A 15,395-nucleotide genomic window follows, 5' to 3' on the forward strand; every position below is an offset into this window, starting at 1 on the left:
AATCCCCCGGCCCCTGAATCCCCCGGCCCCTGAATCCCCCGGTCCCTGAATCCCCCGGCCCCTGACTCCCCCGGCCCCTGACTCCCCCGGCCCCTGACTCCCCCGGCCCCTGAATCCCCCGGCCCCTGAATCCCCCGGCCCCTGACTCCCCCGGCCCCTGACTCCCCCGGCCCCTGACTCCCCCGGCCCCTGAATCCTCCGGCCCCTGAATCCCCCGGCCCCTGAATCCTCCGGCCCCTGAATCCCCCGGCCCCTGACTCCCCCGGCCCCTGAATCCCCCGGCCCCTGACTCCCCCGGCCCCTGAATCCCCCGGTCCCTGACTCCCCCGGCCCCTGAATCCTCCGGCCCCTGAATCCCCCGGCCCCTGAATCCTCCGGCCCCTGAATCCCCCGGCCCCTGACTCCCCCGGCCCCTGACTCCCCCGGCCCCTGACTCCCCCGGTCCCTGACTCCCCCGGCCCCTGAATCCCCCGGCCCCTGAATCCCCCGGCCCCTGAATCCCCCGGCCCCTGAATCCCCCGGCCCCTGAATCCCCCGGCCCCTGAATCCCCCGGCCCCTGAATCCCCCGGCCCCTGAATCCCCCGGCCCCTGAATCCCCCGGCCCCTGAATCCCCCGGCCCCTGAATCCCCCGGCCCCTGAATCCCCCGGCCCCTGAATCCCCCGGCCCCTGACTCCCCCGGCCCCTGAATCCCCCGGCCCCTGACTCCCCCGGTCCCTGACTCCCCCGGTCCCTGAATCCCCCGGCCCCTGACTCCCCCGGTCCCTGAATCCCCCGGCCCCTGACTCCCCCGGTCCCTGAATCCCCCGGCCCCTGACTCCCCCGGCCCCTGAATCCCCCGGCCCCTGAATCCCCCGGTCCCTGAATCCCCCGGCCCCTGACTCCCCCGGCCCCTGAATCCCCCGGCCCCTGAATCCCCCGGTCCCTGAATCCCCCGGCCCCTGAATCCCCCGGCCCCTGAATCCCCCGGTCCCTGAATCCCCCGGCCCCTGAATCCCCCGGCCCCTGAATCCCCCGGTCCCTGAATCCCCCGGTCCCTGAATCCCCCGGTCCCTGAATCCCCCGGTCCCTGACTCCCCCGGTCCCTGAATCCCCCGGCCCCTGACTCCCCCGGCCCCTGAATCCCCCGGTCCCTGAATCCCCCGGCCCCTGAATCCCCCGGCCCCTGAATCCCCCGGTCCCTGAATCCCCCGGCCCCTGAATCCCCCGGCCCCTGAATCCCCCGGCCCCTGAATCCCCCGGCCCCTGAATCCCCCGGCCCCTGAATCCCCCGGCCCCTGAATCCCCCGGCCCCTGACACCTCCGGCCCCTGACTCCCCCGGCCCCTGAATCCCCCGGCCCCTGAATCCCCCGGCCCCTGAATCCCCCGGTCCCTGACTCCCCCGGCCCCTGAATCCCCCGGCCCCTGAATCCCCCGGTCCCTGACTCCCCCGGTCCCTGAATCCCCCGGTCCCTGAATCCCCCGGCCCCTGAATCCCCCGGTCCCTGAATCCCCCGGCCCCTGAATCCCCCGGCCCCTGAATCCCCCGGCCCCTGAATCCCCCGGCCCCTGAATCCCCCGGCCCCTGAATCCCCCGGCCCCTGAATCCCCTGGCCCCTGAATCCCCTGGCCCTCCGTGAATTGGTTCAGACGTGAGGTCGGGGCCGGGTGGGTCAGGGGTCAGGGTGCAGGTTCTGGGTGCTGGGCTGCCGTTGTTTGATCCGGTTGGTTTCCCCGCTCCGTTGGCTGATCCACCGTCTTATTTTCGGACGTAAAGGCGTGTGCAGACCACGTTATCAGCAGTCATGGTCTAGGAGAGGGAAAGACAAGGAGCAAATTGATCAGCTGCTGACTGCCACAGGAAACCAGCACCTTGGGGCCCCGCACGGGGACCCCCACCCCTCCTGGGGACCCCCACCCCGGAGATCCACCACCCGCCCTGGAGTCCCTCCCCGCTAGACACCCCTACGTACTTGGTCTAAGTATTAAACAAGGCTTTAATCAATTGTTTTTCAACATGGAGATCTAGTTGTGTCCTTTACTAGTTCCTGTTAAAGAATGTCCTGAGCAAGCTGGGCCCATGCCCGAGTATTTATACTCTCCCTGGACAGCGCCACCAGCAGGCCGCCAGTATTATTTCATAAGTCATTTCCACATGAATGACAAGCTTCATGTCACACCCTGTGATTAGAATCACGCAGCACAGAAGGATCCCACTCGGCCCATCGTGCCTGTGCCGGCTCTTTGAAAGAGCTCTCCAATTAGTCCCACTCCCCCCTGCTCTTTCCCCACAGCCCTGCGAATTTTTCCCCTTCAAGTATTTCTCCAATTGTCTTTTGAAAGTTACTATTGAATCTGCTTCCACCGCCCTTTCAGGCAGCGCGTTCCAGATCACAACAACTCGCTGCGTAAAAAACATTCTCCTCATCTCCCCCTCTGGTTCTTTTGCCGATTATCTTCAATCTGTGTCCTCTGGTTACCGACCCTCCTGCCACTGGAAACAGTTTCTCCTTATTTACTCGATCAAAACCCTTGATGATTTTGAACGCCTCTATTAAATCTCCCCTTAACCTTCTCTGCTCTAAGGAGAACAATCCCAGCTTCTCCACATCACTGAAGTCCCTCATCCCTGGAACGATTCTGGTAAATCTCCTCCGCACCCTCTCCCAGGCCTTGACATCCTTCCTAAAGTGCGGCGCCCAGAATTGGACACAAGACTCCAGCTGAGGCCTAACCAGTGTTTTATAAAGGTTGAGCATAACTTCCTTGCTTTTGTACTCTGTGCCTCTATTAATAAAGCCCAGGATCCCGTGTGTTTTTAACAGCCTTCTCAACCTGCCCTGCCACCTTCAAAGATTTGTCTACATACACCCCCAGGTCCCTGTTCCTGCAACCCCTTTAAAATTGTACCAACAGGGCAGAGAGACTGCGGGAGAGACCAACGGGTCACTAATGGGGTGAAAGCCCTTACGAGAATCAGCTGGTCGTCGCTGGTGAGCTCGCGAGTCCATGAGGTTTTGGGTCCCTGTCCTTTCAGCAGTTTCTGTTCACACTCCATCTTATTCTCCCCGGTCCACCTGGCCAAACTCTGTAAGAGAAAAAACACGGAATGACAATCCTGGGAAAAGAGGAGTCTCGGTCTGAACCCACTCGGCCTGGGCCCCTCGGGGCTTGTGGTAACCGGGGTCTCTGGGCCCGTGGTAACCGGGGTCTCTGGGCCCGTGGTAACCGGGGTCTCGGGGCCCGTGGTAACCGGGATCTCTGGGCCCATGGTAATCGGGGTCTCAGTGTCCATGGTAACCAGTGTCTCTGGGCCCATGGTAACCGGGGTCTCTGGGCCCGTGATAACTGGGGTCTCTGGGCCCATGGTAACCGGGGTCTCTGGGCCCGTGGTAACCGGGGTCTCTGGGCCCGTGGTAACCGGGGTCTCTGAGTCTGTGGTAACCGGGGTCTCTGGGCCCATGGTAACCGGGGTCTCTGGGCCCATGGTAACCGGGGTCTCTGAGTCCATGGTAACCGGGGTCTCTGGGCCCGTGGTAACCGGGGTCTCTGGGCCCATGGTAACCGGGGTCTCTGGGCCCGTGGTAACCGGGGTCTCTGAGTCCATGGTAACCGGGGTCTCTGGGCCTGTGGTAACCGGGGTCTCTGGGCCCGTGGTAACCGGGGTCTCTGGGCCCGTGGTAACTGGGGTCTCTGAGTCCATGGTAACCGGGATCTCTGGGCCCATGGTAATCGGGGTCTCAGTGTCCATGGTAACCAGTGTCTCTGGGCCCATGGTAACCGGGGTCTCTGGGCCCGTGGTAACAGGTGTCTCTGGGCCCGTGGTAACCGGGGTCTCTGAGTCCGTGGTAACCGGGGTCTCTGGGCCCGTGGTAACCGGGGTCTCGGGGCCCGCGGTAACCGGGGTCTCGGGGCCCGTGGTAACCGGGGTCTCGGGGCCTGGGGTAACCGGGGTCTCGGTGTCCGTGGTAACCAGTGTCTCGGTGCCCGTGATAACCGGGTCTCTGGGCCTGTGGTAACCAGGGTCTCGGGGCCCGGGGTCCCTGGGCCCATGGGAATCAGGGTCTCTGGGCCTGTGGTAACTGGGGTCTCTGGGCCTGTGGTAACCGGGGTCACGGGGCCCATGGTAACTGGGGACCCTGGGCCCGTGGTAACCGGGGTCTCTGAGCCCGTGGTAACCGGGGTCTTGGGGCCTGTGGTAACCGGGGTCTCTGGGCCCGTGGTAACCGGGGTCCCTGGGCCCGGGGTCTCTGGGCCCGTGGTAACCGGGGTCTCTGGGCCCGTGGTAACCGGGGTCCCTGGGCCCGTGGTAACCGGGGTCTCTGGATCCGTGGTAACCAGGGTCTCTGGGCCCGTGGTAACCGGGGTCTCTGGGCCCGTGGTAACCAGGGACTCGGGGCCCGTGGTAACCGGGGTCTCTGGGCCCATGGTAACCGGGGTCTCTGGGCCTGTGGTAACCGGGGTCTCTGGATCCGTGGTAACCAGGGTCCCCGGGCCCGTGGTAACCGGGGTCTCTGGATCCGTGGTAACCAGGGTCTCTGGGCCCGTGGTAACCGGGGTCTCTGGGCCCGTGGTAACCGGGGTCTCGGGACCCGTGGTAACCAGGGACTCGGGGCCCATGGTAACCGGGGTCTCTGGGCCTGTGGTCTCAGGGGCCCGTGTAAACCTTTCTCTTTCCCTCCCTCACCTTGCATGGCCTTCCATCGACAGTCTGCTCCTCAAACTCCTCTCCGACCCTGAACCTAATCTCCGTGGTCCTTGCTGTGGTTGCGGTCTTGATGTAGAAACTCTCTCCATCCTGTTTGATCTCCACGGCCGGATTGGAAGCAGCTTTCACCGCAATCTTCCTCAGCAGCAGGCCCACCTCTAGAGGCAGAGCACAGGACGTCAGGATCACTGATCCACCGCAAAGGGTCACGGATAAGCACTTACACTCACTCATTGAGGATTGTTTAACGGACAGAAATCAGAGAGTAGGAATAAACGGGTCATTTTCGGGTTGGCAGGCTGTAACTAGTGGGGTACCGCAAGGATCAGTGCTTTGGCCTCAGCTATTCACAATCTACATCAATGACTTAGGTGACGGGACTGAGTGTCATGTATCCAAGTTTGCTGACGATACAAAGCTGGGCGGAACAGTAAGCTGTGAGGAGGATGCAAAGATGCTGCAAAGGGATATAGACAGGTTAAGTGATTGGGCAAGAACATGGCAAATGGAATATAATGTGGAGAAATGTGAAGTTACCCACTTTGGTAGGGAAAATAGAAAAGCAGAATATTTTTTAAATGGCGAGAGATTGGGAAATGTTGGTGTTCAGAGGGACCTGGGTGTCCTTGTACACGAATCACTGAAAGTTAACATGCAGGTACAGCAAGCAATTAGGAAAGCAAATGGTATGTTGGCCTTTATTACAAGAGGATTTGAGTATAAGAGTAAAGATGTCTTACTGCAATTATATAGGGCCCCGGTGAGACAACACCTGGAGTATTGTGGACAGTTCTGGTCTCCTTACCTAAGGAAGGATATACTTGCCATAGAGGGAGTGCAACGAAGGTTCACCAGACTGGCTCCTGGGATGGGGGGATTGACCTATGAGGATAGCAAATTGAGAAAAACCTTGACTATGTACAGACTTAGTGAGCATAGCCTGGCTATCGAAAAAGGTAGACACAGACAGACCTGGCTGACAAGAGAGGACAGGATATGCTCTCACTGCAGTCAGGGAGTGGTGGAGACAGAGATGCACTTCCTCACAGCTTGTGGAAAATATCAGGGCATCAGGGAGAATTTCTACCCAAAATTCACAAAAATATGCCCTGAATTCAGAAATTTGAATGACGACCAAAAACTCCCATACCTACTAGGGGAACAGAGAAATTGTGTAACCTTAGCGGCACACTATGTTACAGCTTGCCATAAACAGAGGGACAACCATTAAACCTAAAAGAGTATATACAAATTATACGAATGTATATTTATACACTTAGGGATATATCTGTTTATACACTGTATGGATAGATCCGCGTTTATGTGTTCAACCATAAATGTTTTTCGATGCTTTGGCAACATAAGATGTACCTTGTCATGCCAATAAAGCGATTTGAATTGAATTGATTGAGTAGACTAGGCCTATATTCTCTAGAGTTTAGAAGAATGAGAGGTGATTCTCATTGAAACATACAAAATTCTTACAGGGCTTGACAGGGTAGATGCTGAGAGGCTGTTTCCCCCTGGCTGGAGAGTCTAGAACCAAGGGTCACAGTCTCAGGATAAGGGGTCGGCCATTCAGGACTGAGATGAGGATGAATTTCTTCACTCAGAGGGTGGTGAATCTTTGGAATTCTCTACCCCAGAGGGCTGTGGAGGCTCAGTCGTTGAGTATATTCAAGGCTGAGATCGATAGATTTTTGGACTCTCGGGGAATCAAGGGATATGGGGATAGTGCAGGAAAGTGGAGTTGAGGTCGATGATCAGCCATGACCTCATTGAATGGCGGAGCAGGCTCGAGGGGCCGAATGGCCGACTCCTGCTCCTAATTCTTATGTTCTTGTGTCGCTTGACCCCCTTTAAGCAGTACATGAGGCTCAGTCTCTGGCAGTGCTGTGTGTGTTGAATTGCTAGTGTGACTTCCACACACAGGCAATGAGCATGCATACTCGCGCACACACACACACACAGACACACACACACATGGTCCCCGTATCCCCATTCCCTCTCTATCCTCGCTCCCCATGCCCATTCCTCCGATCCCTGTTCTCTCCCCCTCTCTCTCCCCTCACCCCTCTCTCTCTCACCCTCCCCCTCTCTCTCTCACCCCCTCTCTCCCTCCCCCTCTCTCTCCCTCACCCCTCTCTCTCTCACCCCCTCTGTCCCTCCCTCTCTCTCTCTCCCTCCCCCTCTCTCTCTCACCCCCTCTCTACCTCCCCCTCTCTCTCACCCCCTCTCTCCCTCCCTCTCACTCTCTCTCCCTCCCCCCCTCTCCCCCACCCCCTCTCTCTCACCCCCTCTCCCACCCTCCCCCACTTTCTCAGAATTTGTTCATCCCAGTTTGGCATAAAAATAAAACAAAAAAGGTGACTCAACCGTGGCTAACAAGGGAAATTAGGGATAGCAAAAGATCCAAGGAGAGGACATATAAATTGGCCAGAAAAAGCAGTAAACCTGAGGATTGGGAGCAGTTTAAGATTCAACAAAGGAGGACAAAGGGATTAATTAAGAAGGGGAAAATAGAATATGAGAGCAAGCTTGCAGAGAACATAAAAACGGACTGTAAAAGCTTTTATAGATATGGGAAGAGAAAAAGATTGGTGAAGTCAAGTGTCAGAATCAGGGGAATTTATAATGGGGAACAAAGAAATGGCAGACCAATTAAATACATATTTTGGTTCTGTCTTCACAAAGGAGGACACAAATAACCTCCCAGAGACACTCTCTCTCATACACTCTCTCGCACTCACACTCTCCCTCACTCTCTCACACACTCTCTCACACTCTCTCACACACTCTCACACACTCTCACACACTCTCACACACTCTCTCGCACTCACACTCTCACACACACTCTCACACACTCTCACACACTCTCACACACTCTCTCGCACTCACACTCTCACACACACTCTCACACACTCTCACACACACTCTCACACACTCTCTCACACACACTCTCACACACTCTCTCACACACTCTCACACACACTCTCTCGCACTCACACTCTCACACACTCTCTCACACACTCTCACACACACTCTCACACACACTCTCACACACTCTCTCGCACTCACACTCTCACACACTCTCTCACACACTCTCACACACACTCTCACACACTCTCTCGCGCTCACACTCTCACACACACTCTCACACACTCTCTCGCACTCTCTCTCGCACTCTCTCTCGCACTCTCTCTCGCACTCTCTCTCGCACTCACACTCTCCCTCACTCTCACACACTCTCTCACACACTCTCTCACACACTCTCACTCACACTCTCACACACTCTCTTGCACTCACACTCTCACACACTCTCTCACACACTCTCTCGCACTCACACTCTCACACACTCTCTCACACACACTCTCACACACTCTCTCGCACTCACACTCTCTCGCACACACACTCTCCCTCACTCTCTCACACACTCTCTCGCACTCACATGCTCACACACTCTCTCGCACTCACACTCTCACACACTCTCTCACACTCAATTCAATTCAATTCAATTCAAATCGCTTTATTGGCATGATGGCAAGTTACATCTTATGTTGCCAAAGCATCGGAAAACATTCATGGTTGTTCACAAAAACACAGATCTATCCATACAGTGTATAAACAGATATATCCCTGAGTGTATAAATATACTTTCATATAATTTATATATACTCTTTTCTTATATTTAGTGGTTGTCCCTCTGTTTATGGCAAGCTGTAACATAGTGTGCCGCTAGTGTTACACAATTTCTCTCTTCCCCTAGTAGGTATGGGAGTTTTTGGTCGTCATTCAAATTTCTGAATTCCGGGCATATTTTTGTGAATTTTGGGTAGAAATTCTCCCTTATGCTCTGATATTTTCTACAAGCTGTGAGGAAGTGCATCTCTGTCTCCACCACTCCCTGACTGCAGTGAGAGCATATCCTGTCCTCTCTTGGTAGCCGGGTCTGTCTGTGTCTACCTTTTTCGATCGCCAGGTTATGTTCACTAAGTCTGTACATTGTCAAGGTTTTTCTCAGTTTGCTATCCTTTACCATGGTCAGGTAATCAGCCATGTTGTATTGTCTGTTTAGGGCCAAGTAGCAATTGAGTTTGCTTTGGGTTTTTGTTGTTTCTGCCCAATATGACAGATATTTTTCCTTTTGCTTAGCGACGATTGTGTTGGGTCGAATTCTTTGTGTTACGCTGTCACTGTCCTGGGGCTGGTTATTGTTAGCAGTGTTAGTAGTTACTTCACTGAGTCCCAGGACTAGTTGACTGAGGGTATTATTCTTTATGGTCCTCTCTTGGCATTTCAGGGCTTCGTAATGATAGCATTGGGGGTTGCTCATTTCTAGGTGTTTCCAAAATTTGGTGGCTCTTTTTTGGATAGTGATTATTAATGGATATTGACCTAGTTCTGCCCTGCATGCATTGTTTACGGTTTTCCTTTGAGTCCGGAGGATACTTTTACAGAATTCTGCATGTAGGATCTCAATTGGGTGTTTGTCCCATTTTGCAAATTCTTGTTTGCACACTCTCACACACTCTCTCACACTCTCTCTCGCACACACACTCTCACACACTCTCTCACACTCTCTCTCGCACTCACACTCTCACACACTCTCTCTCACACTCTCTCGCACTCACACCCTCACCCTCTCTCACACTCTCTCTCGCACTCACACCCTCACCCTCTCTCACACTCTCTCTCGCACTCACACTCTCACACACTCTCTCGCACTCTCTCGCACTCACACTCTCACACATTCTCTCACACACTCTCTCGCACTCACACTCTCACACACTCTCTCACACTCTCTCGCACTCACACTCTCACACACTCTCTCTCACACTCTCTCGCACTCACACCCTCACCCTCTCTCACACTCTCTCTCGCACTCACACCCTCACCCTCTCTCACATTCTCGCTCGCACTCACACTCTCACACACTCTCTCACACTCTCTCTCGCACTCACACTCTCACACACTCCCTCACACTCTCTCGCATTCACACTCTCACACACTCTCTCACACACTCCCTCACCCTCTCTCACACTCTCTCTCACACTCACACTCTCACAAACTCTCTCACACACTCTCTCGCACTCACACTCACACACTCTCTCGCACTCACTCTCCCTCACTCTCTCACACACTCTCTCGCACTCACACCCTCACACACTCTCACACACTCTCTCGCACTCACACTCTCACACACACTCTCACACACACTCTCGCACTCACACTCTCACACACACTCTCACACACACTCTCACTCACTCTCTCACACACTCTCTCGCACTCTCTCGCACACACTCTCTCACACTCTCACACACTCTCTCGCACTCTCTCGCACTCACACTCTCACACACTCTCTCGCACTCACACTCTCACACACTCTCTCACACTCTCTCTCGCACTCACACTCTCACACACTCTCTCACACACTCTCTCGCATTCACACTCTCACACACTCTCTCGCACTCACACTCTCCCTCACTCTCTCACACACTCTCTCGAACTCACACTCTCACACACTCTCTCACACACTCTCTCGCACTCACACTCTCACACACTCTCTCGCACTCACACTCTCACACACTCTCTCACACACTCTCTCGCATTCACACTCTCACACACTCTCTCGCACTCACACTCTCACACACTCTCTCACACACTCTCTCACACACTCTCTCGCACTCACACTCTCACACACTCTCTCACACTCAATTCAATTCAATTCAATTCAAATCGCTTTATTGGCATGACAAGTTACATCTTATGTTGCCAAAGCATCGGAAAACATTCATGTTTGTTCACAAAAATACAGATCTATCCATACAGTGTATAAACAGATATATCCCTGAGTGTATAAATATACTTTCATATAATTTATATATACTCTTTTCTTATATTTACTGGTTGTCCCTCTGTTTATGGCAAGCTGTAACATAGTGTGCCGCTAATGTTACACAATTTCTCTCTTCCCCTAGTAGGTATGGGAGTTTTTGGTCGTCATTCAAATTTCTGAATTCCGGGCATATTTTTGTGAATTTTGGGTAGAAATTCTCCCTTATGCCCTGATATTTTCTACAAGCTGTGAGGAAGTGCATCTCTGTCTCCACCATTCCCTGACTGCAGTGAGAGCATATCCTGTCCTCTCTTGGTAGCCGGGTCTATCTGTGTCTACCTTTTTCAATCGCCAGGTTATGTTCACTAAGTCTGTACATTGTCATAGTTTTTCTCAGTTTGCTATCCTTTACCATGGTCAGGTAATCAGCCATGTTGTATTGTCTGTTTAGGGCCAAGTAGCAATTGAGTTTGCTTTGGGTTTTTGTTGTTTCTGCCCAATATGACAGATATTTTTCCTTTTGCTTAGCGACGATTGATTTGGGTCGAATTCTTTGTGTTACGCTGTCACTGTCCTGGGGCTGGTTATTGTTAGTAGTGTTAGTAGTTACTTCACTGAGTCCCAGGACTAGTTGACTGAGGGTATTATTCTTTATGGTCCTCTCTTGGCATTTCAGGGCTTCGTAATGATAGCATTGGGGATTGCTCACTTCTAGGTGTTTCCAAAATTTGGTGGCTCTTTTTTGGATAGTGATTATTAATGGGTATTGACCTAGTTCTGCCCTGCATGCATTGTTTACGGTTTTCCTTTGAGTCTGGAGGATACTTTTACAGAATTCTGCATGTAGGATCTCAATTGGGTGTTTGTCCCATTTTGCAAATTCTTGTTTGCACACTCTCACACACTCTCTCACACTCTCTCTCGCACTCACACTCTCACACACTCTCTCACACTCTCTCTCGCACTCACACTCTCACACACTCTCTCACACACTCTCTCGCACTCACACTCTCCCTCACTCTCTCACACACTCTCTCGCACTCACACTCTCACACACTCTCTCGCACTCACACTCTCACACACTCTCTCACACACTCTCTCGCACTCACACTCTCCCTCACTCTCTCACACACTCTCTCACACACTCTCTCGCACACTCTCTCGCACTCACACTCTCACACACTCTCACACACACTCTCACACACACACTCTCTCACACATACTCTCACACACTCTCTCACACACTCTCACACACACTCTCTCACACACTCTCACACACACTCTCACACTCTCGCACTCACGCTCTCACACACTCTCTCGCACTCTCTCGCACTCACACTCTCTCACACTCACTCTCGCACTCACACTCACACACTCTCTCACACACTCTCTCACACTCACTCTCGCACTCACACTCTCACACACTCACACTCTCACACACTCTCTCACACTCTCTCTCGCACTCACACTCACACACTCTCTCACACTCTCTCTCGCACTCACACTCTCACACACTCTCTCACACACTCTCTCACACTCACACTCTCACCCACTCTCTCACACTCTCTCTCACACTCTCTCACACACTCTCTCTCACACTCTCTCTCACACTCTCGCACTCTCTCTCGCACTCACACTCTCTCACACACTCTCTCACACACTCTCTCACACACTCCATCACACTCTCTCTCGCACTCTCTCTCGCACTCACACTCTCACACACTCTCGCACACTCTCTCGCACTCACACTCTCACACACTCTCTCACACTCTCTCTCGCACTCACACTCTCACACACTCTCTCACACTCTCTCTCGCACTCACACTCTCACACAATCTCTCACACACTCTCTCGCACTCACACTCTCACACTCTCTCACACACTCTCTCACACACTCTCGCACACTCTCTCGCACTCACACTCTCACACACTCTCTCGCACTCACACTCTCACCCACACTCTCACACACTCTCTCGCACTCTCTCTCACACTCGCACTCTCTCACACTCTCTCACACAAACTCTCTCTCACACTCTCTCACACTCTCTCTCACACTCACACACTCTCTCACACACTCTCTCACACACTGTCTCACACTCTCTCGCACTCACACTCACACACTCTCTCACACACTCTCTCGCACTCACACTCTCTCGCACACTCGCTCGCACACACTCTCTCACACTCTCTCGCACTCACACTCTCACACTCTCTCGCACTCACACTCACACACTCTCTCACACTCACACTCACACACTCTCTCACACACTCTCTCACACTCTCTCTCGCACTCACACTCTCCCTCACACTCTCTCGCACTCACACTCTCTCACTCTCTCACACACTCTCTCACACACTCTCTCACACTCACACTCACACACTCTCTCACACACTCTCTCGCACTCACACTCTCTCACACACTCTCTCGCACTCACACTCTCACACACTCTCTCACACTCTCTCGCACTCACACTCTCCCTCACACTCTCTCGCACTCACACTCTCTCACACACTCTCACACTCGCACTCTCACGCACTCTCACGCACTCACACTCTCTCGCACTCACACTCTCCCTCACACTCTCTTGCACTCACACTCTCTCACACACTCTCGCACTCACACTCTCACACACTCTCACACACTCTCGCACTCACACTCTCTCACACACTCTCGCACTCTCTCGCACTCACACTCTCTCACACACTCTCGCACTCTCTCGCACTCACACTCTCTCACACACTCTCGCACTCTCTCGCACTCACACTCTCTCACACACTCTCTCGCACTCACACTCTCACACACTCTCTCACACTCACACTCTCTCACACACTCTCTCGCACTCACACTCTCACACACTCTCTCGCACTCACACTCTCACACACTCTCTCGCACTCACACTCTCTCACACTCTCGCACTCACACTCTCACACACTCTCTCTCGCACTCACACTCTCACACACTCTCTCGCACTCACACTCTCACACACTCTCTCGCACTCACACTCTCTCACACTCTCGCACTCACACTCTCACACACTCTCTCGCACTCACACTCTCTCACACTCTCGCACTCACACTCTCACACTCTCTCTCGCACTCACACTCTCACACACTCTCTCGCACTCACACTCTCTCACACTCTCGCACTCACACTCTCACACACTCTCTCTCGCACTCACACTCTCTCACACACTCTCGCACTCTCTCGCACTCACACTCTCTCACACTCTCGCACTCACACTCTCACACTCTCTCTCGCACTCACACTCTCACACACTCTCTCGCACTCACACTCTCTCACACTCTCGCACTCACACTCTCACACACTCTCTCTCGCACTCACACTCTCTCACACACTCTCACACTCTCTCTCGCACTCACACTCTCACACACTCTCTCGCACTCACACTCTCTCACACTCTCGCACTCACACTCTCTCACACTCTCACACACTCTCTCTCGCACTCACACTCTCTCACACACTCTCACACTCTCTCTCGCACTCACACTCTCACACACTCTCTCGCACTCACACTCTCTCACACTCTCGCACTCACACTCTCTCACACTCTCACACACTCTCACACACTCTCTCTCGCACTCACACTCTCACACTCTCTCTCGCACTCACACTCTCTCACACACTCTCGCACTCTCTCGCACTCACACTCTCCCTCACACTCTCTCACACACTCTCACACTCTCACACTCACACTCACACTCTCCCTCACCCTCACCCTCTCTCTCTCCCCCTCTCTCTCTCTCACTCACCCAGCTGTTTCAGAAGTTCCTCGAAGTTTTCGCTACTTTTCATTTTCCAGCTGCCGGTGAAATTGGACATCGTGTCGGCGGCTCCTGGGAACAAGCGGCGCTCCGGGTCCGGGACTCGGGAACAGGCGGTTCGCACCGACTCTCGTCACTGGTGTGGTGGCTGTCTCACTCCCTCTCTGTCTCTGTCTCACTCCCTCTCTGTCTCTGTCTCACTCCCTCTCTGTCTCTGTCTCACTCCCTCTCTGTCTCTGTCTCACTCCCTCTCTCTGTCTCTCTCTCTGCCTCTCTTTCTCTTTCTCTGTCTCTCTCTCTCTCTCTGTGTCTCTCTCTCTCTCTCTCTGTCTGTCTGTCTCTCTCTGTCCCTCTATGTCTCTTTCTCTCTCTCTCTCTGTCTCTGTCTGTCTGTCTGTCTCTCTCTCTCTCTCTCTCCCTCTGTTTCACGCTCTCTCTCTGCCTGTGTCTCTCTCTCTGTCTCTCTCTGTCTCTCTATGTCTCTTTCTCTCCCTCTCTCTGTCTGTCTCTGTGTCTCTTTCTGTCCCTTTCTTTGTCTCTCTCTCACTCTGTTTCACTCTGTGCCTGTCTGTCTCGCTCTCTACTGTCCTTTTAATAGAAGCACTGCTCCAATTTCCTCACCTCTTTAGCCAGACGTTTTTGACAGAGTCAGCCTCCTGCAGGGACTGGGAGGAGCCAGAGACAGAGAGCTGGGAGTGAGAGTCAGTGTGAGCTGGGAGTGAGAGTCAGTGTGAGCCGGGAGTGAGAGTCAGTGTGAGCCGGGAGTGAGAGTCAGTGTGAGCCGGGAGTGAGAGTCAGTGTGAGCTGGGAGTGAGAGTCAGTGTGAGCTGGGAGTGAGAGTCAGTGTGAGCTGGGAGTGAGAGTCAGTGTGAGCTGGGAGTGAGAGTCAGTGTGAGCTGGGAGTGAGAGTCAGTGTGAGCTGGGAGTGAGAGTCAGTGTGAGCTGGGAGAGTAAGTGTGAGCTGGGAGTGAGAGTCAGTGTGAGCTGGGAGTGAGAGTCAGTGTGAGCTGGGAGTGAGAGTCAGTGTGAGCTGGGAGAGTCAGTGTGAGCCGGGAGTGAGAGTCAGTGTGAGCTGTGAGTGAGAGTCA

General features: G+C 53.8%; 1 protein-coding gene across 1 annotated transcript; it reads right to left on the reverse strand.

Moving 5' to 3' along the window:
* Positions 1–1,558: 1,558 nt before the first annotated feature.
* On the reverse strand, positions 1,559–14,941 carry LOC147086629 (cellular retinoic acid-binding protein 2-like). Its single transcript, XM_085978373.1, has 4 exons — positions 14,296–14,941; positions 4,668–4,846; positions 2,952–3,068; positions 1,559–1,790 (listed from the first exon to the last, which is right to left on the reverse strand). The coding sequence occupies exons 1-4, from the start codon at positions 14,363–14,365 to the stop codon at positions 1,740–1,742; spliced, it is 417 nt and encodes a 138-aa protein (XP_085834499.1). The 5' UTR covers positions 14,366–14,941; the 3' UTR covers positions 1,559–1,739.
* Positions 14,942–15,395: the final 454 nt, after the last annotated feature.

The sequence above is a fragment of the Somniosus microcephalus genome, unplaced genomic scaffold (assembly GCF_052327205.1).
Source record: "Somniosus microcephalus isolate GS21.2 unplaced genomic scaffold, FLI_Smic_1.0 unresolved_chr7, whole genome shotgun sequence".
NCBI lineage: Eukaryota > Metazoa > Chordata > Chondrichthyes > Squaliformes > Somniosidae > Somniosus > Somniosus microcephalus.

Excerpts from the sequence above, each read along its gene's own strand:
- LOC147086629 (XM_085978373.1), bottom strand. The coding sequence starts at position 14,365 with ATGTCCAATTTCACCGGCAGCTGGAAAATGAAAAGTAGCGAAAACTTC. Across the intron at positions 3,069-4,667 it reads TCGATGGAAGGCCATGCAAG|AGTTTGGCCAGGTGGACCGG; the intron begins GTGAGGGAGGGA and ends TTTCTCTTACAG. Across the intron at positions 1,791-2,951 it reads GCGACGACCAGCTGATTCTC|ACCATGACTGCTGATAACGT; the intron begins GTAAGGGCTTTC and ends TCCCTCTCCTAG.